General features: G+C 40.6%; 1 protein-coding gene across 1 annotated transcript in view; it reads left to right on the top strand.

Annotated features, from left to right (window-relative positions):
- The first annotated feature begins 2,663 nt into the window (after window positions 1-2,663).
- slc1a7a (solute carrier family 1 member 7a) overlaps window positions 2,664-22,005 on the top strand; it is a 51,614-nt gene continuing 32,272 nt past the window's right edge. The window contains exons 1-2 of the mRNA XM_085388624.1: window positions 2,664-2,804; window positions 10,051-10,130. Of these exons, the coding sequence (XP_085244750.1) occupies window positions 2,664-2,804; window positions 10,051-10,130 (221 nt within the window). The remainder of the gene's footprint in view (window positions 2,805-10,050; window positions 10,131-22,005) is intronic.

The raw sequence follows: 22,005 nt of genomic DNA, 5'->3' as shown, positions 1-22,005 counted from the left end.
ACAGGGGGGTAACAAGACAGAACTGAAATTAATCAAGACAATTACATAGGAAATAAAACTAAAAGCCAAGTACAAGAGACAAAAGGACTCAAATAACAACACTGGAATTGAGTAATACCTAAAACAAAAACGGAGACTTGAAACAAGACACAAAAGAACACAGAAGTGGCAGGAATCAACTAAAAAAAACTCAAGAAATCAAAGATAGTGATAAAAACTAAAATAAAAGCTCAAATAAACACATTGTTCAAAATGCATAAAAGTCCTAGCTGCAATTACAAAAATACAGAAAATTTCACAGCTGAAAAATATAAACTGTAGCCTGAGAACAACCAATGAAAAGGAAAAATATCCATAGAAGTCAAAACTGCATTTTGTATCAGGGTGTGAATGTAATTTAACGCTGTCAAATCGGGCATTTCAACATGAGAGTCAGTGAGAATTAACTCCTTTTTGTAACCAGCCTCATGTGTGACACCTACATGAAATGCTGTTTCTGCAGCCTCCACACTGGCTTCATTATTTTAGCTTTCACTGTTGCCCTTTGGTTCTTATGTATTGTATCCATACATTTTAGGATGTAAGCCTGACACTGTTAGCTGTTTGCTTAGCATCCTACAAACTGGTCTAAATATGGTCACATTGGGCTCAGAAAGCTCAAGATGGCAATGCACATAAAGCTGAAATGGTGGTTTTGAAAAAAATCCAGAAACCGGTGACTGATGTTAGGGTGGCTAATTCCATCTTTTATTGTATGGGAACCACTGTGTACATGGTATGGGTACAGTCCACAGTTATAGCATACATATACATGGCGTGAAAGCAACATATACTACCGTACTGATATTATGTTCTTCAGATAAAGACTTTTTTATTTAGCAAGAAATTCCAGAATTCATTAAATTCATAACATTTTAGCTCAGTTACGCCATTAAATATATTCTTTTTGCGGTGTTTTAAACAAAATCTAGGATTTTTATTGTTCATTGCTTAAATCCCACCATTCAATCCACTCATAGTGTTTCACAAAACACTATAACCACGTTTTCAGCGAGTGCTATGATCCCATTACAGCAAAAAATGATGACTAACTTTGACTAACATCCCCTAGCTGATGTCTATTTTCTTATCTTTACACCAAATGGTTCAACTCACTTTTAGGACTCATGTTTCTGAAGGGAAAAGTTAAGTTAAGGTACGTATTATGATATGCTATTTTTCCCAGTATCAAGTTATTTCATGCTATTTTATGATCGTTTTTCAAGTAACTAAGAGAACAGGTCATAAATAGATCATGTTTGTGCTATGTGGAAAGCTATAATCAGCAACAGTAATGACTGAAGTTCTTCTTTCCTGTTCCCCTGTCCTCATCCCCAATCGCTTGGGCAGATGCTTCCTCCAGTCTAAGACTGCTGGAGGCTTCTTCCTGTTAAAACGACGTTTTTCCTTCCCACTGTCGATAAGTGCTTGCTTATTCGGGGTTGTTTGATAGTTGGGAATGTACAAAGTATTTTCCTTATTTTAGTCTTTTTTGGCACTGTTGAGTTTTATAACTGTGAACTGTTACTCGAGATCAGTCTCAAATTCTGGATAGTGTACCAAGCAAGACTTACTGAGTAACTTTACATGCCCAGCTGTCCATATTTAATCTTTTTAAATCATATTTAATCAAGTCTATAAACTTGATCGGATCTTCAGAGAGAAAATATAAATATTTTTAAATATATTTCTAAATATTTTTCTCCAGCTCATATCAGTGTACCTGTAATATGCTGGACTTTGCATAATTTATAATGCTCCACATAATTTATGATGCTCTGGTACATATTTATGTACTCAGCCCAACTGTGCGCGTTCTTATTTCTGTCAGTGCGCATTCAGCTGGCATCATGTTCACTGTTAGTGCATCTCTGCAAAAACAGAGCAACAGTTCATCAATACCGTTGGGCATAGTTTTTACCTGAAACTGTTTGTTTACCTTATTTACCTTATGCAGGTGTATTTGGATTGTTTTTTTCTTTTTCTTTTTCCTGGTCTGGGAAAATCTGCTGTGCAATTGTTCAGAGAGCTCTCTAATCCAGCCTTTGATCTGAGTTGTGCAGTGAAGCCTAATAGGATCGTAGTATTAACCCCAATGACAATACCACCAGCTGTCGCAGAGCCCCCTGTTGGTCACCAGCTGAAATGTGCCTGTGGGGGAAGGGTAAGGAGGGTGGAGGGGTTGACTGACAGAGAAAGAGACAGAAACAGATTGACAGGGATCGGGAGAGAGGATCTGTGTGATGCTCAAAGTGAAGTAACAGAGGAAGAAGCTCAGAGGAGAAAAACTCCTGAAGTGCTTTATTTTTGGACGACTACCTCTTCAATTTTACTTTGAATCCTCCTCCATTAGCTAAATGACTTTTCTTCGTGCGTAATCTTCGACTTTTTTTTATATTTTTCCTTAAAAGCATACTTTTTCACTTATCAATCTCTACATTTATTCCCTTTTTTCCCCTCCCACCTGCTGCGGCCACACCCTGATATTTTTCCAGTGCTGTGGCAGCTGTTGGCTCTCTGATTTCTTGATATGGCTAAATAAGAGGTGGAAGGGTGGGGGGCTTGCCGGTGGTTTTCTTTGAGGGTTGAGAAGTTGAAGAGGGAACCAGGAGAAGAGGAGGAGGATGGCGGTGGCCCTGGAAGAAGTTTGGGGGCGAGTGAAAAATGTCTGCAAGCAGAACGGACTGCTCATTCTGTCTGTGCTGGCCGTGGTCATCGGCTGCCTGTTGGGCTTCTTCCTCAGAGGCAAGCAGCTCTCCGAGCAGGTCAGTTAGTCCTAGTCCCCCTACTCCCACCCCCAGCACCCAATATAAATGCGCTACCCTGCTGGCCCCCTTCTGTCTTATCTCCCCCCTCATTGTCAGCCCCTGGATCCTTCTTATGTGATAAAATCAGACCCTCACTCCCCAGTATCAGCCTCTTTAACTCCACTCCATGTCATAACCACCAGCATTTACATAAACATGCGAAAAGAAAAACAGTGACAGCGTTCTACTGAGAAACAATTAGACTCTTGGGCTTGGCCATATCTACTGCACACCTAACCCCAACCCTAAACCAGACTTAAGCCACAAATTAAATAATTAGTCATGCAGATTCCTGTTCCCAAATGCATACAAACCAATCAACTACACATTCGTTGTCATTCTGTCACTTTCATTAAATATACTTTCACCAATTCTGCCCACTGAAGTCAGAGCTGCACTGTAATGAATACTAAAGTATGTCTCAGATGTCTCAGTACAGACGAATCCAACTCCAGTGGCTTATGCGAGGTTTTGCTCTCAAGCTGCAATTGCAAAAGAGAGGCCAAAATACGACATGAAAAGGCCTCAGAGGTGACAGTATATTTAAAAAAAAAAAAACTCAGTCAAAGTGGTTTGATTGCTCCTAGAAAAACATCAAAGGTCAGACTCATTCACGATCCAATCTATAAGCTATATCAGGGACACTAAAATAGCAAAGGACTTTCCAAAGATGAGGGAATTGTATTTCTCCCTGTTTAAAATGTGAAACAGGGCTTTTCAGATCGTCTATGGCCTGTGTGAATCCATAGAAAAGGGATTGCTGGTGGGGAGATTAGTTGTCAGTTGCTCGCAGAAAAACGAAATCACATCAAGGCATGCCATTTGTTTTTACTTATATAGGTCACACAAGACTGAATGGGAAGAGATCTTCAATAGTCGGAATTCAGGAGATGCTAAGAGGCTGCTGAGAAAGCATGTCTAAACTAAATGTAACTGAAAAATGACTTTGATGTGCTTGAAACAGAATTTTTAAAAAAAATGTGAGTTGTTTGAAAATGAATGATGAGGACGTAGATGTGTGTGTGTGTGTGTGCTGTTGGATATATGATGAAATATGTTGACACTGTGGGCATTTGAACATCCGCCTGCTGTCAGAGTCAGCCGTACGACATCACGGTGCTTTTGTTTTGATCCATGTGGTGCAAAAAAAACCAAAGCTGTGCTTTGATGACAGCATCAGTCATCTGTTTTATATTTAGCACACAAAGCTTGAAAAGGTCCATACGTAGAATACCTTACTCTAGAATGGGCCACTCTTATTTGGCAATAGCCCACAGCAGGCACTCAGAATCCAAAGCAGTGCTAAGGTTTATGGCACATGTCCACCAGCAGGCGATCCAGTGAACTAAAGTGTTCAGGTTAGGACACTAAATTCTCCGAGTCCCACTGTGAGTAAATGCGTGTCCTCTTTCTTCAACTGCTGTCTATTAAGGGTTGCTGAAGACACTGAAGTCATAAGTCAGCTGGCAACTATAGTGCTGTATAGTCCGTAGATCCTTGAGACTATTTGGTAGCCACATCAAAATTCTTCATAAAGTAAATGAAAATAGAGAATCAGTTCAGATCATTCATAAAGTAATAGTTATTTTTATCTTTCTCAAAATTATGAAGTTGCCTTTACCTGGCAACAGTTGATTGCTGACAGTGTTGCCATACAGTAGTACACAAGTTGTCACATTAGTACAGTATGTAGAGATGGAAATTTACAGTAAATAAAGTCACGCAAAAATAACTCTACTTAGTATTTAAAGTCTGGTTAATATTTATGGTCTGAATTATGGTCTGGTGGAGCTTATGCCAGCTGTCATAGAGTGTGAGGCAGGATACTGTCTGCACAGGATTGCAGTCCTGTCAAGGGCAGGGCTCATTTTCTTTAAAGAAAAATCGTTTCTGTCAGATAAAAAGCCAAAAGATCACCATTGTCAGTTGGCTACACCCTCTGAGCATCATGACTGAACAACATTTTATGACAGTTCATCTTAGAGTCTTTGAAATCCTGAGACAGTGTTTGACTTGAGAAATAAAAATTGACAAATGCTCAAAAAAAAGAACGAAATCGCACTGCAATCTAGTCTGGCGTAATAGTAGTCAAGAAAAGCTGCACTGTTACACACAAATGTGACATGTCTCGTTCTACACACTGTATTGCAAGTTGCAATTTTGCTTTTAGTATTTCTGCTTGCTGATTGCCCAGCTCAGCATCCTGACACAGGGAGGAAGAATATGATGTCTTACGCTTGCTATAAGTTAATATTTGAAATAGTTGATTTGCTTGTTTAACTCTAGTTCAAGTAAAGAAGCAGAGCAAATTAATTCGCTGATAAACAACACTAAACAATTCAGTGTCTTTGACGGTCTTTGTGGGTTAAAATAATGGGAATTGTGTAAAACAAATAATATGAAATAAAATAAATAAATAAACCTTTACCAAATACAGTGAAGCAACAGAAGAAATGACATTTACAAAATATCACTGAAAATTAAACAGTAGGAAGATGTATACACTCATTCACACACCCACATGTATCACATGTGAGTGTGTGAATGTGTGTGTGAATGCGTGGGTGACTGGATGTGTAAAGCGCTTTGGGGTCCTTAGGGACTAGTAAAGCGCTATACAAATACAGGCCATTTACCATTTACCATGTAAGGAAATGTATTAATGGTGCAGATTAAAGGTTTGAGTGGTATTGCCGTTTAAAATGTAATTTTAATTAGAAGTTGTGGCTCACAGAAATGTCAAAAATAAATTACAACATGTCACAAAAACAGCTCTGTGCACACTGTAAGAGCACTCAAAGGCTGATTGTTTCCCAGATGGTCTGTAACCCTGCACCTCTGTGAGCACAGAGAATATTTAACATGCACTAATTGCACACGTTGTAGAAAGCTACTGTTGCAGAGCGATTCAGCTGCCCAGCTGCAATTTAGAAACACAATAGTTTGCCATAAAACAATCAACATCAAGACAAGGCTTTGACAAAAGCTTTGATGCAAGTGTTGATCATCGGGCTTCGTGGCTTAATCTTTGGGTTTGCATACAAACAAGCATATACGTATGCCAGCCCGTGGCTTCAGCGTGTGTGTCCGCAAGTACCACATGTCTAACAAAGAGTTTGCTCTGCTTTCAGCAGATGCCAGGACTCAGTGGCAGCTGTGTTTGTCCCTCACACGCAATAAAAAGTCTCACACACATGCACATAAACGTGCGTGCGTGTACATACTGCGTCCGCCCACACTGTTACACACACACGCGCACACGCATGGCCATTTAGCTGTAAAAGCTCTCCCACTTAAAAACAGAAGCAAAAAGCTTCTATTGCTCCATCATCTCATGCACAGATGTGATGTACTTACATTTCATTTGTTCCAACTCTTCACCTCCGTTTTGCCACATGCCCCCCCCCCCTCCCCCACCTCCCATCTGTTTGACCTGCTGATTAGGTAATCAGCTAAGTGCAATGTTTTTTGTGGGAGCTCTTCTGTAAATGCTGTTGATCGCAGTGATATCAACCAAAACAATGTTTCTGACATATCTGACTAATAAGTGATAGATTAACTGTAGGTATGAAAAGTCATCGCTGACATATTTATGTTAACATCAATGTACCCCTTTTTTCCAACAGATTTTCTAGTTGTCACATAAGATTTTTTTTAGGTTTCCACCTGTGTAGTTGAAACTAGTACAATATTAGTGTGAAAAACACCTGATGAGCTCCTGGTTTCTTTGCAGAGCTGCAACTTGACTTTGTATTTATTCTAACATGTTATTATACAGTAATCTTACTTTGAACACTGTGAAGTATTTGAACACCTGCTTTAGGGGATTCAGACACTTCAAATCTATCTAGTCTATTCAGACTGTTGATGCTTTTTGTCACTGCTTCAAAGTTTCTTGACATTTGCTTTTAAAGACTTTGTCACAGTGTGTGGAAGCAGATTGTGTGGAACGTGAATAATGGACCCAAACGCAGACACAATGGAACGTGGAACGTAGCTTGAATTTTTTTAAAAAAAAAAAAAGGTTTAATAAGGCTGATAAAAAAAAAGGTGCAAACAAAGGCCAAGGCAAACTGATGCAAAACTAAACATTAAACTAAACTGGGTGAACTAAAATACAACATGAAGAACCCTGACATGGATATGAACAAACCTGGACATGTATACATGAGACCTGGAAACATGGTGTGAAGGGGAAGTGGGAACACATGGGGAAACAGCTGATTAGAATGACAGGGAAGTGAAAGTAAACACAATGAATATGGGACACCAGACCTCTTCAAAATAAAACAGGAAACATAATGAGACTCAGGAATGAGACTTAAACACAGGGGTGAAGACACAAGGAGAATCTAAGAAACATTGAACTATAACGGCAACCTAGGCATAACGGAAATGACCCTGGATCGTGACTGATTCTTTTTTCTTTTCTTATACGTATTCTTTTTTTTTTTTCTTTTTTTTTTTTTTGTGTGTCCCGTTTGGATCTTTAGCCATCAGGATTGTTGTCTTAAGGCCAAGAAAGATGCCAAGCGGATTTATTTTACCAAGTGGATCATCATGGCCTTGCCATATTGGTCCATTTGATTGACCTTTATTATAATTATGAATTTATTTTATTTTCAGTTCCTACAAACGGGACAGACATGACTGGGGGATAGGACAGGGAAAAAGAATGAAAGAAAGAGAGGGAGAGAAAGAAAACCAAAGGGGAGAAGAGACTGTGAGAAGGGGGGAAGAAAGAAAAAAAAAAAACAAACAACAAAAACAAACAAACACCTGGGTCACCTGTATGGAGAAAAAAAACAGAAGAGAAAGCAAACAACAAAGAGCAACATAATAAAAAAAACGGCACCATCACAATAAACTAGCTAGCAGTAGATATCAGTAGATACTAAATAATAAACGATATTGTGCAGCACGCAAGATAGACAGCGCACAATGTGCTTTGAGGCAGCAGCCAAGAAAGCTGTAGTCCGCGTCTGTGAATACCCGTGTGTACACCCGTGTGCATACCTGTGTGGATCAGCGCGCTTGTATTCCAAAGGTTTCTCCATGTAACGATCTGCTAGGGAGTGTGGGGAGCCACAGCCCTGTCCTCCAGGGTATGAAGCAGGTATGGAGGAGATCAAAACTCCAGACATCCAGAGGCCCCCAGAATACAAGAGACCAAGGAAGACCAACAGAGGGGCAGCCGCGCCACTGTCCCAGAAAGAGCTGAGGAGAGTCCCAGATGAGGGCTCACTCAGCAGCCGCGGAGCAGAAGCCAGGGGGAGTTGCAGTGACGCGCCCGTGAGCTCCGCCGGCAGCCAGCTGTGCCTGAGTGACCGAGCCCCAGGCCGAGAGGCCGGGGGCACCCCACCTCCGAAGTGGCCCGAGCGAGCCCCAGGCTCCAGGCCCTGATAAGCGGCCGCCAAGGAGTGAGCCGGTGTGTACCCGGACGCCCACCCCCAGACACAAAGAACCACCAACGCACCGACACCTGAGGGAGTCCGCCACTGGCAGGGGAAGTGGTGGTGGGTGGAGATAGGCCTCCAAACCTTGGAGGGCCTGAGATGTCCCCAGAGAGGTGGCGTCTGATACCCAACCTGACATATAGGCACAGACATACAGGCACACACAGACACAAACATCCATTCCCCCCCTCATGCTCTCATATGCACTTACTCCACACTCAACCAACGTGGAGACAGACATAAAGAGACGCTGTACACACGATCACACTCCCCAAGCGTACTCTACGAACCGGGTCTAGGTACCCTTGCCCCTGGAGGGGGGAACTGCACCCAGACCCAGGTGGTGTTACCCTTTTCCCTGCGGTGGGGAGAGGCAGACCGCCCCGACTCCGCAGCAGCAGGGAGGCCCCACACTCCAGACCGCAGTCGGACGGCCAACTCCTCCTAGCCCCCCCGCTCCAGCAGGCCGCAGAGAACTTCTCTTATACGTATTCTTACATTTTTACACAACAAGTGGCTTTGATGAAAACTTGTGTTTGTTTTTGATAGCTGAGGATAAACCATAGGTGAGGGTAGGGACGTAGATCAGTTATGGTCACGAGCTGTGGGTAGTGACCGAAAGAACGAGATTGCGAATACAAGCGGCAGAAATGAGCTTCCTCCAAAGGGTGGCTGGACTCTCCCTTAGAGATAGGGCCAGAAGTTCGGCCATTCGGGAGGTGCTCAGAGTAGAGCCGCTGCTCTGTCACATCGAAAGGAATCAGTTGAGGTGATTCGGGCATCTGATAAGGATGCCTCCTGGGCACCTCCTGGGTAAGGTGTTCTGGGCATGTTCCACAGGGAGGAGGCCCCGGGGCAGACCCAGGACACGCTGGAGAGATTATATCCTTCGGCTGGCCTGGAAACGCCTTGGTGTTCCCCCGGAAAAGATGGAGGAGGTGGCTGGGGAGAGGGAGGTCTGGGCTTCTCTGCTTGGGCTGCTGCCCCCGTGACCCGGCCCCGGATAAGCGGAAGAAGATGGATGGATGGATGGATGGATGGATGGGTGGATGGAAAATAAAGGGATGAAAATTCTAACTCAACCTACGTCACTCAAAATTTTAGTTGAAAATAATGGAAAAATTCTTTGAATGTGGGATTACGTCAAATTATGATTCAGTGTGATTGGTTCAGTGCTTTTTAGCCGTACTATGAATAGAGCTCTAAAATAGTACATGTTTAATGCCGTCCTTGTCCTTGCTTTTCAGCCATTGTGCCATTTTTTTTAGCCAGAAAAATCAGAAAGATGGCAACACATGCACAAAAGACACACTGAGGCCTGTTCAGTTATTGAACGCAAAATGATGTTACTGATATTGATGTTGGATCTTGAAAACAACTTTAGCCTTTGGTTGAAAAAAAAAAGCAACAGATAACATGTAATCTGAAAGTGACTGAATATAGTGTTAAAACTAAAAGGTCCATACCAAGTGACCTAAGAGGTTTGCAAGGCTCGGAGCGTTTCTTCAGATCCAATCGGTTTTGTGTTGAAGTCATCTTTACATGGGAAAGTGTAATCTAAAGGGCAGTTGTATACTAAAAAGGGTCTGTTTGGTAAGTTACAAAAAGAAGGCAATGTCTGATTTAGAGAGGATGTCATTTTACAATTTGTGTTGCAGTAATAATAATGATGTTGACATGGTGTTTGACCTCAGATTTGTTGGCAAAGTAAAAAAAAACAAAAAACAGCTTTTCTCTTCTGCCTGCAGGAGGTCAAGTACTTCCAGTTTCCAGGAGAGCTGCTAATGAGGATGCTGAAGATGTTAATTTTGCCCCTCGTCGTATCGAGGTAAGGGCAACACAGCTCTGCACAATACAAACACATAAACACAACATTTCAGTGACACAAGTACTAAATGCTGAAGTGGATAAAAGAGCTGTTTAATTATCTACACTGATGTTGGCTTTCAGCGCTCCAAGCCAATCGTGATTAAGATAAACATTTTTACGGTACACTGAAGTTTTATATTATACATAATAACAATATTGTGCTGCAGTGATTAGTAAACAAAATATCTGCAGTCCCCATTTCGACATCAGTGTCACTACACTCGTCCCCTACCTCTATATGTACTGAATGATTTTACAGGTTGCACACCGTCAATTATGGTATTGATTATTACTCTGAAAATGGACAGAGTAAGAAATCAGGGTCTCTGTTCCTTTTCTACCATTAAGCTGTTATGTTATGGTGTGTTTACTGTAATCTACAAGAAGAGTTCCTCGTTGTAAAAGAAAAAAGAAATTAAATGCTGCATTATAATATAAAAATACACATCTTTCTATTTTCAAAGACATTTAAAGAGAGTGAAGCAATTTGAGAAAAATGTTTCTGCAAAAAGAAACTTGCAGAAATAGAAAAGCAAGAATTCATATTGCCATTTTCAAAGTAATTTATTGTCTCAGAGTGACACGATGAAAAACACCTCCTGCTGTCACTTGCTGTCTGGTGACAGCAGGAGGTGTGGCTTTTGTCCACAAAGAATCTGCACTGACTGCACACTTGAAAAAAAAATCTACCTTGAATACTTTTTAAAAAGCAATTTGTCAACCATTCATATGAAAACCCACGAGCAGATACCAGGTATGAAACTGCAAAGCCTGTCCACTCTACCTCCTCGGTTATACATTTATATATACAACACAGAGCGCAGATGCACAAGTCTTCTTTTACAAAGAAAACACACTGTGGGAAATTGCTGTGAAACAAGAAAGAAAAAGGCAATTCTGCATGCTTAATGTAATAAGACGTGTAAGGCCTTGTTTGATGAAATATGTTACCACTGCAAGGCAATGATAAAAGGCATCCACAGATAAGATTTAAAAGAGTCAAATGAAATAGAAGATTAAAATAAAGCACGTTTGAATAAAATGTATTAAACAGGAAAGTTGGCTCTGGCATGCAGTTAGACTGCAATGCAAAATGTGAACGTACTGCAATTATAAATGAATCATGATCATACTCTGATTTAAGTTTAAAATTGTGTTGGTTGAGTTTTATAGCCTACAGGAACCACGCCCCTGCATGGCTTCATGTTGACCGAGGCTGCTGGAAAAAGCACAGCCTGGATCTCTGTTCTCTGATATTTACTGCGCCCAATTACATGTTTCAGCATTAAAGATTAAAAAGTAATGTCTATACGCAAGTAAAGCTGTTGCCCTTTTGTAGCTTCAGATCCATTCTTAGTAGAGCACAGCTTGCCAGGTTCTCCAGTTTGATTATTTTAGGCCCAAAGCTCTTAGTTGCCTGCATGAGGTCAGCGATGTACTGAACACACACACACACACACACAAAAAAAAACCTCCCAAAACAAATCATGCGAACGCACCGGTTACATGCAGGCTGCTTTGCGCAATAAGCTACTTACAATCTATGCAACAGCAAAGACTGGATGAGAAGTTAATCCTCCCTCTCTCTGTCTCTCCCTGTCTGTCTCCCTCTCTGTCTCTATCTCTATCTGACAGTGTTTATGTGCCTTTCTTGTGTATTTCTCTCTGTCCATCTTTTTCTCTGCAGTAAAAGCGTGAAGCATTGTGCAGTGATTTGCTATTTATACACAGCCATGATCCATTCCCCCAGATTCCCAGATTCAGAGCAGGGCATCCTCTCAACGCAGGTTTCCTGCCAAGAGCGAAGCACGTGAGGACAAGAGACGTTAACTACACCTAATCTGAAACAGTATCTGCAGGCAGGAGGCCAAATGCAGCCAAGTACAACGCTCTGTTAAAGCACACAGAAACTTGAAAGCTATCAGGGCGACTCTATGATGCTCTGAGCGTGGAGATTCATTTGAGTCTGTAGCACACAGACCCTGATACCTGCCTGGATCTCGATGGGGGCGATACTGGATAATAAAGGTGGAAGGCATGACTTCTTACTGCTACACCTCCTGCCTTCATTTCTTTATAACTCTTTACAGGCATGCATACAGTGCAGTCACGCAAGCAATGTCCTGCTTTTGTCGGATAGCTACACTGGGATGCACAGACTGGCTGCACAGTACAGTAGGGCTTATGTAGGGGTGAATATCCTTCCCAGCCCTATGCCCTGTCTGTCCCCATTTTTCCCCTCCCACTGCCATCTGCACATCAGCCAAAGCGGAAACCAGATTATCCCATGAACGCGTCATGCTGAATCAATGGCAACTGCACTTTGTGCCTCCCTATGATCCCTGTTTATTTAGTTTCACGGGATTGAAATTAAATCTTTGTTTTAATTGTAACAAATACTGAAAATGCGACGTTCATTCGGTTCATTCAGGGCCCGCTTAAAGTGAGCATTTGCATTTTGATGAAGGCCTTTAGAATTTAATTAACTTTGGCACAGATCTGAAGGTCAGAGATGAAAAGCGTTTTTTTTTTTTCAAAATGTGCAGCATCCACACAACGAGCACTTTACAACCACAAAGTGAGTAAGAAATAATTGGCAGCAAAATGAGCGTTACAAAACAGATCTGAGTGGGTGTGCCACAGGTTGTTTACACAGCTTTCAGAATTAATTGTTTTTGTAAAACACACACACACACACACAAAATGAATTGGATAGAAATCCAGCTGTTTGTATGGGAGTTTAATGTAGCTCTCACTCTCTTAGACTGAAATCTCCGGGTGTGTTTTCTTAACGATAGTATCTGTTTTTGAGAATTGCTGTGATTTTTATTTTGCCCCACGATACGACACGCGATTAATTGCTCTTTGTGTGGCTCAATAAAATTGGCAATGCCTGATTTTTATTTTGCCCCACGGTACGACACGCGATTAATTGCTCTTTGTGTGGCTCAATAAAATTGGCAATGCCTGCCTGATTTCAGCTCTCATACCCGAGGCAGGTGGTCAGCTACGGCGCACTTAGGTCAGACAGTTCCCTGTGAATATTTCCCAGACAGAGACTATAAATAACTTACACGTCATAAGTGAATGACATATAAAGGACATGCACTCGACTATAGCACCAAATTCAAGTCCTTGCACCTTTTCCCTTCGTTGCTAGAGTGATTTAGTGTGTTGCATTTGGATGATTAACCGTCAAGCTACAGAAATCATGTTGCAGTTGTGCAGAGCTGTGTTCTTCTCTTTAGCTTGACTGTTTTGTTTTGCTGGCTGTCAGAATGCAAATCATTCCTTTATATTTCATCAAGTGCTTTTTTTTATTGTGGTATTTAGGAAATTTTTCTAATTAGCTGCAAATATGCGTTTAACCTCGCTGTGCTGAGACAGCTTGATGGTAAAGTGTGTCTCGCCTACTGAGTAAGAGAGAATCTGATGCTGGGCTAGTTAAATATATTTGAATTGAACGCCACTATTATAAAATTTGATTTCAAGGGTAAAAATGAACTTTACAGATCTATTTGGTGACCTGAATGTTTGTGCATTTAATCAACATTACGGTATTATAAATAAATAAATAAAAGGGTCAAGACAACATTCGCTTTGTTCTTGGACTCAATTATGGTGTTTAGGGGGTTTTACTAAAGCATCCCTGTGTAAACGGCTAAACAAGACTGAGCTCAAACAGTGCAGCGACCATCGTCTGGCTTAGCTTCTGTTGACAAGAGCGAATATTTTGGGTTTCTGGCAGATGCAGCAACCCTAGACCTGTTCCATACAAAGGTCATTGTTTGCAAATGCAGATAAGTTAAAATAAAATAACAAAAGTCTATCATTAGATTGTAGCCTGAGATTTTTAGTCTGCATTTCAGCAAGTGCCTTCCATGTTTTGTTTCCAGACTACAAATGAAAACCAGAAATCGTCTGGCACCCAAAGTCCCGCCTAAAGACTGTTTACAGAGGTTAAATCCTAACTCTGTACTGCCAGCTACCCATTTTACTAAAAGAGACCAACATCACAACATTCATTTTTATAGGATTCATTTTGCCATTGTCTGGTGTGCTTCAGTCTTGGCCCTGATCCCTGAACCCTGAAGGGGAGATAAATAGACCTACAGCTAAAATCCCAACCGCATGCTGTATAGTGATGTTAGTTTGCTGGGGAGGTCACACAGTGCACTTTGAGGTTTATAGAAAATTGGTTTTCTTAATCTCAGCATACAGTACAAAGAGTCAGATACCACAGCAATGTCTGGCAGCGCTATACACACTTTTCTTCCTGACTAACCCTGATGCCCATACAGCAATCCACCAGCAACTAAAAAAATATGAATTTGTTAATAAGTCATTTATTAATACATAATTCTACTGAGTAGCAATCAAAACAGCGTTCTTAAGCTTCTCCATGACTCCTTTTGCTCCAAAAGACACAGGCTTGTATTAACTTTCATAAAGTGGGCAAACGTTGCAGCTGTTCCTTAGAAAAATGTCTGGAAATGACTGCGGCGATGATTTCAACAACGTTAGTAGACTAAACTTACTGACCGTCTGATATTCAAGTCATTTCTCAAAAAGGTAAACATGACTTTTTTCTACATGATTTCAGATTGAGCTCATAACCCTCTCTGTCTAGGTGCCTCATTCTATTTTGAAGGCACAGACTGATGATTGATTTAAAAACCCTTTGAATCAAAAGTCTAAAAAGAACCATTTTGATGAGATTAATGTACCTATTAATGATTTCATCTTGTGGCAAGTATGCTCCTGGATAATTCTCGCCATTAAGAGCGACGGAGCCTCTTTTTTACAGTATATTGGCACAAAATTATAATGAATACTCTGAATATATTAAGCATTGAAACTAAACTGAACATTGATGCGATCTCCTGAAACACAGGTCATAGCATCACTGGATTGCCACCGATTCCAAGGAGTATATACTCCATTCCAAGGAGTTTCTGCCTCCTCTGTTTCATCTCGATGTGGGATTACTGTAAAGCTCTAGCTCAACGAAGGTAGAACAGGGAGGAGTGTAAGCCCCATATGGTCCAAAAATCTTATGGCAGATCTGCTCTGCATGTGCTTGAACCATCATGGTCAAGGCAGCTACACATGGCAGGCTGTAATCCTACCTTGGCGCAGATTTCAGAGAGAAGGACAAAGATCTCTCAAAGATTTCCTAGCTCCTAGCTTAAGATTTAATGACCATCTTTGTGTATATGTGACATAAATTCATTATAATTATCTCTTGCGACTCCAGTAATGTCTAGGATACAGCATTAGATCTTAGGCTGCCAACCTATGTACAGTATATGCTAGTGGTTTACAGCATGGTTGGTCCTGAGGAACATCTATGGGATACCAGGATGAGTAAAGGCAGTTATTCCCATTAGAGCACAGAGATGGAGCGGTGGTTAGCATTAGCTTGGTTCACAGAAAGAAGCTCCTGGGTTTGAATCCACCAGCTGGCCAGGGCTTTTATGTGTGCACTTTTCATGAATTCTCTCTGGATACTAAATACCAGCTTCCTCTCAAATTCTAAGCTTTCCATAGATATGAATGTGAGCCTAAAAAGCTGTCTGTCTGTGTTAGCCCTGCGATAGACTAATAGCCTGTCCAAGGTGTATCCTGCCTTTGGCCCTGTGGCAGCTGGGATAGACTCCAGCATTTACTGCTATAATCAGGGGTTAACATGGACTACAATGATCTGGAATGGCGCTGCAGGACCCTCAACAAATGAGTGCTTAAATCTCATTTGTTAATCTGATTGGCAGATTAGGGTAATGGTCAATACTGAGTTAGTTAATTTCTCACGTGCAGTCTGTCACTGCTTCCAGCTGATGATAAGGAGACGCTTGTTCAGTGATAAGAAAATGATGGCATCCAACGCCTTCTTTACATCAGCAAGGCATCCTTTTTCCTGCTCATTACTATAATGCATTCATGGTGCAAGTTGCAAGATTGCATTCACAGATACACTGAAGCAACATTTCCTAAGTAGAAGGTCATCTCAAAACACCTTAACAAATATCAGCAAACACAAAGTGCTTATGTGCTGTTTTTCATACGTTGTAACTTGGTAGCTAAATGCAGATTTGCTAAATTTCCCAGGGAGAGAAAAAAAGGTTAATGTGTGACACTTTCAGAGTTGGGGAGAGATACTGTAGAACATCTAAATAATACTAAATTGTTGTTATTCAAATGTTGCATGAAAATACTGTAAAAGACCATTTGGTTCAGTTTAGCGCAGGGTAAATAGCATTGTGGTAACATTTATAGTAATGCTACGGTGGCTCAGAAAGGTCAAACACACTGTAGCTTAGAAAAACACCAGAAAAATGGTCCAAAATCACAAAAAAAAAACCCTGAATAAATCTCACAAAACACAACACAAGTGTGTTTGGGGATAGCATAATGTGTGAGCAGCTGCAGAAGTGACAAATAACAGTAGGTTGCTGATAGCAAACATGTGTCTAGAGTATTTTATGATTCATATGATTAAAACATTTAATACCTGCATCTTTTTCTCCCTCACCATACTGGTGAAGCCTCCACTGTCACGGTTCTGGGTCGGTTCGACCCAGCATTTTGAGTTCTCTTGTTTTGGTTTATTTTTGAATGATCGTTTTGTTCGCTGGTGCTTTGTTGATCATTATTATTATTTATCTATTGTTTCTGTGATTCTGGTTTTGGTTTTTGCTCTCAGGTTTTGTGTTCTCATGTTTGCTGTGGGTTTTGATCTGTGTCTAGTCTGCGTCTTTGTGTAGTGATTTCTTGTTTCCTGTTTTATTGTGAAGGTCTGCGTCTCATGTGAGTGTGTTCAGTTTTACCTCCCTTGTCTCATCTCGTTAATTACTCCTAGCTGTGTCCCCCACCTGTGTGTAATCTCCCGGTGTTTCTCTGAGTGTATTTAAGTCGTGTCTTCTGTCATAGTCGCTGGCCCGTCTGCGTATCCACCGTGTTTCATCTGTATGTTCTCCCTGCTGTCCATCGTCACTTACCTCTGCTCATCCTCCTTCATGTTCATGTCCTGGTTTGTGTTCAGTAGTTTAGTTGTTCTCAGTTTAGATAGTCTTCAGTCCCGTTTGCCGTTTCTCTGTTTGCATTTTGTGTCCAATAAACCACCTTCTCACCTTCACGAGTGCCTGCGACTGGATCCTCCTTTGTTATCTCCACACGGCTCATCTCACTCGCCGTGACATCCGCTTCTTTTAAACATGTCTCAGTGCAGTCCTTCGCATGTCCTTCGCATTGAAACAGCTTTTCCGTCACAATCCTTTCTTTGTGTTTTGTGAGGTTTTTCACTACTTCTATTGTATTTTATTCAACTTCCATTGTGTTTTGCGAGCTTTTTAAGCATTTCTTTTTTATTTCATCTTGTTTTCTTAAGTCGCAGTGCATCTGCCCTCTCAGGATTACCGTGTAATTCACAATGCAAGCTGTGCTGTTTGTGGTCAACGTGAAGCTACATGACGGCTAGAAGATTTCAATGTAAATTTAAGCTGATGATGTTGATTAAATTCATTCATCAAACTTTAACTTTTATTGTAGCTTCATACATACAAATCCACAAAGGCCTGGTGTATATATACATATATATATATTCAGTTTAAACTGTTGTCTGCGATTATCCTGAAGATTAATGTTTTGACATGTTGCCAGTGCAATGCAGTGTGACATTCTACTTATGACATTTTGATTTTTCTGCTGGGGGTCATCTAATCCCTGAGCAGCTCAGGGCAAGCCCTTTAGTTATCATTTCTGCAGCTGCATTTGTTATCTGATGTACCAGTGGGTGCAAGGTTTATTCCCACGAGCGATGCTCCGTTCTGTGATTGCAATTCCAGTCGCATCACAATGTTCAGTTCAAGGAGAAAAAAAACAGAAAAGGGTAAACCACTGAGTTTTGTTTTTTTTTCTTTAATAGACAGAAAGAAATAGTGGGTGGAATAACCTGCCCATCAGTGCAGTATGTATGTGATAAGAATTAATATCACGGTGGTTGGTGAATTATAAAGCGTTATAACTCATAACATTCAGTTTTTTTCTTTTTTAGTTAAAATGCCAGATTTACCTTTGAGTGTCAAATCTTTTGAGATTTGTAAGTACAAGATGTAAGCAGAGCTGAGTGCACACGGGGTCAAACTGTCCAATGACAAAACAGGGTTTTCCTGGAAAGCCTTTAGAAGAGCAAAGGTCTAGACTGCCCTTGTGGAAAAGGAACTGGCAAAGGTTTTAGAGAGTACAGATTCTTACCTTTGCACTTTTTATTGGTCTTTTAAGAAAACATCTGCATATAGAAGCTTTTACTTTTTTGCTTTTTACTATTCCTCCCCACACTTTTAAACAAATATCTTTCTACTCTCTACTTCTATAGCATTTATACTCTTTCAGCATTCAGCAAACATCAGCAAACACACAAACTGTCTGTGTCCAGTTTGTCTCACAGTGTGTTACTAGCTAAAGGTCCAGCTGCTGTATTTCACAAGGTGAGATAAGTTCACTCAGAGATGGAGAAAGATGTAGAAAGGAAGGCGTGTTGGATTTGTATAGGATGTGTTTTTATAAAACAGACTAAGCTATGCTAACTTTGTGTTATTCAAACGTGGCATGAAAATACTGGGTAGTTTAGTGCAGGATAAACATTTTAGTTTGCAGTATTGTGGTGAATTGACAGTAAAGCTGTGTTGGACTGATACACAGTGTCTGTGGTGCTCATGGTCAGAGTTAGACGGCATCAAGTGTAGCAGAGATGAAGCTGCATTTAAGCAGATGATACTTAGATTAATTAACCGAATGGCAACTTTATATCAGTTTTATGCTGCCCAGTGTAAAGATAATATAAACAGTATTGTGTCAGTGTCGGGGATGGACGTCAGCCAGGATAGCTCGTGAAACTGCTGACAACTTGGATTCAGCTGTAGAAATCCAGAGCAGCAGGTCAGCTGATCACATCAAGTACAGAAGGAGAATTTACTGAAGCTCACATTAGAAATTACTGTGAGTCGTGTTTCTTTTCCCTGTGCTGAGACACTACACAGATCTCAGGGTTCGCTCACCTGCACTGTAACCCCTGACGTTACTCATTTCACTGTTTAGGTGTTTAGGCAAAGTCAGCCTCTAACAAGTAGGCGACAGAGAATCGTTACTTTTTTTATTCCCTTTCACTGCAGGTGTCTTTCATGACAGATTTAAACTAATTCATTAGAATTATTTTTTAGATAATAGCCAGTTTTAGTAATAACTTCGATATTTGTATCAAGGTAAAAGAGACTTTGTTAAAACAAATCACGTGATAAAATTATTGACACTGACATTTATACTCAGCTGCATTTTGAATAAGAAAGGTTAAAAAATGTTTTATTACCAGTTAATTGTTGTAGTGGTTTTCCAAAAAAACACAGAAATGCAGACAAAAACAGAGTTTGTACAATTCTAAGTTTTAAAGTCAGTATTTGAAATGACCATCTTTACTCTGCAACACATATTGAACTCTCTTAGGCAAGCTTTCTTTTAATTTCTTGAAGAAGTCTTCAGGAATAGTTCTCCAAACTTCTTGAAGGACATTCAAAGATCTTTGGATGTCGGCTGCCTTTTGTTCTCTGTCGAGATGCTTCAGTAATGTTCAGGGTCTGGCCTCTGGGGAGGCCAACCTTTCATTGACTGGTTTTCTATCCAGGTGTGTCTTAACTGTACTGGCAGTGCGTATGGCATTGTTGTCATGCTTAAGAATGAAGCCACTGTCAATCAAATGGTAAAATCTGTCTGTACATTTCTGCTTTTATAATTACATCAGTGATGTCAAGATCTCCTACACCACAGGCCTGAATGATTGGTCAGTGTTAGTGGCTGAAGTAACAAAAAAAAGTTCTCTGAAAATGATCAGGTATGAAGACTGAACTGAAGAGGGGCAAATTAGCCAATGACCAAAGAAAATCTTTGAGAGGTATCGAGAAAGCCAGCTCAAAACCATAAAAAATGACAAGCAAGTCTGAAAAATATAAAGAAATGAGCTGTCCAAGATGTACCCAACCTGTTGCCCTATGATTGACAAGTTGGGTTCTAATCCCTGTAGATGCATAGATGGATCGGTGCGAGGGATCTGCAATTCTGGGCTACTTATAAGCAAAATGAAACATTACATTAAAGGTTTCCTCACAGAGAGACTGTGCTTTCACTTTTAGTAACAAACCAGTTTCCAGCATTCCTGGTTGAGTCTAATTGTGAAGCATTTTTGCTACGCAGAAAAAAGTTGTAGATATTTAACCAGTTTAGAGACTACCAACACACCACCGTGACTTTGTAACCAGTAGTAATTTAACAGTGTTAGAATTTGCTATTATCCTGTACTTACACGTGTGGTTCTTTAACCATTCAGTTACATTTTCATTTTAACATCTCAACAAAGGTGAGTGATCTATGCAGATGAATTGACTGTCTGAACTTTAGTCCTCAGTAAATGTTTCATATACTCCGAACTGGAAAAGCATAATTTTTCCATTTAGGAAGCCAAGATTGTGCTATAGTTACCATAGTTACAGCAAAATCAAGTGAAGACGTGACTTTATTTATCATTCAAGCGCATCAGCGTTTTTGCAGCTGTGAAATTATGATTTGGCTTCAGTGGAAAAAATTGATCCTTCGCTTAATTTGAGCATTTAATAATAAAGTTCTGCAGCGTTTTAATGCAAGTTTCAATCAAATGCTTTCTCCCATCCCAAGAATTGATTATGTTATCACAAACACACACACACACACACACACACACACACACACACACACACACACACACACACACACACACACACACACACACACACACACACACACACACACACAGAAAGACGCAAGTTTCCATTCATGTGACCAGACTGGCTTTTCAAAGCACAATAGTCCCCAGTGTGAAACCTGCAGGAGATGGAGACTCTCTAGTTTGCATTTGAAAAATGATGGAAGGAGGCATGACAGTATGAGTTTCAGCACAGGCAGCGAGTGCACAGAAAAACTCAGCACATCCACCCAAACACTTGCCAAGTCGAACCAGATTACACAGGATGGGGAGAAAATCTTGTCTCCCCAGCTAAAGATCTCTCCACCGCTGTTTCTCTGCTTTCACGAGCATCACCCTCCACATCCTCCCACACTTCCCAAAAATATGTCATTTGCATTTATTTTTCACTTTTTTTTTAACTCACCGAGAAGCCAATTATGTGAATCTCCCTCATTCACTCCTTTTTTTTGTATATACGATGAGCGTCACCATCTTTGTACAGTGAAAACAAATATCTGAAAAGACGCTGTATTCAGAGCTGCCCATACAAATGCAAATTAACATCGACTGTTTCGAATGTTTGTAAGAACAACTTTTCATCCCCTTCACTGGCATAGAGGGATGAGTGCAAAGCTACACGGCTGAATTCACGTATCTTAAGGTAGAAGAAGCCGTGTCTTGTTTAAGACTGCAGAGGCTTACACGGAGAGCTTCTCAAAATTGAAACAGGCTGATTGAGATTGGTTAAGTGCTGCATTCATTTCAAAGCTGCACACCTAGTTAAAGCTCTGCTTGCTTTCATATCCACATAAAGCATGTTATTAAGGTGAATGCTGAATTTGAAGCTTGCCAGAATATTTCCTCTGGCGTTTCACAAATTTGGAGCCTGTTGAACCACCAGCGGTTTATTTTCACTTTAAGACCCAGCATACTCATTCATATGTTTGGGAACTTTTATTCTAATAGTCAAGAGTTTTAAAGTTAAATCTAGCATCAGTAAAGCAAGAAAATAATAAATAGTTGTATTTTGGATTGTGTAGTAGAGGGCCACTTGTTTGCAGGGTGG

The sequence above is a fragment of the Rhamphochromis longiceps genome, linkage group LG18, assembly GCF_057381845.1.
Source record: "Rhamphochromis longiceps isolate RC_006_pf linkage group LG18, R_longiceps_female_GT1.1, whole genome shotgun sequence".
Lineage (NCBI taxonomy): Eukaryota > Metazoa > Chordata > Actinopteri > Cichliformes > Cichlidae > Rhamphochromis > Rhamphochromis longiceps.
This window is presented reverse-complemented; position numbering and strand designations above follow the sequence as displayed.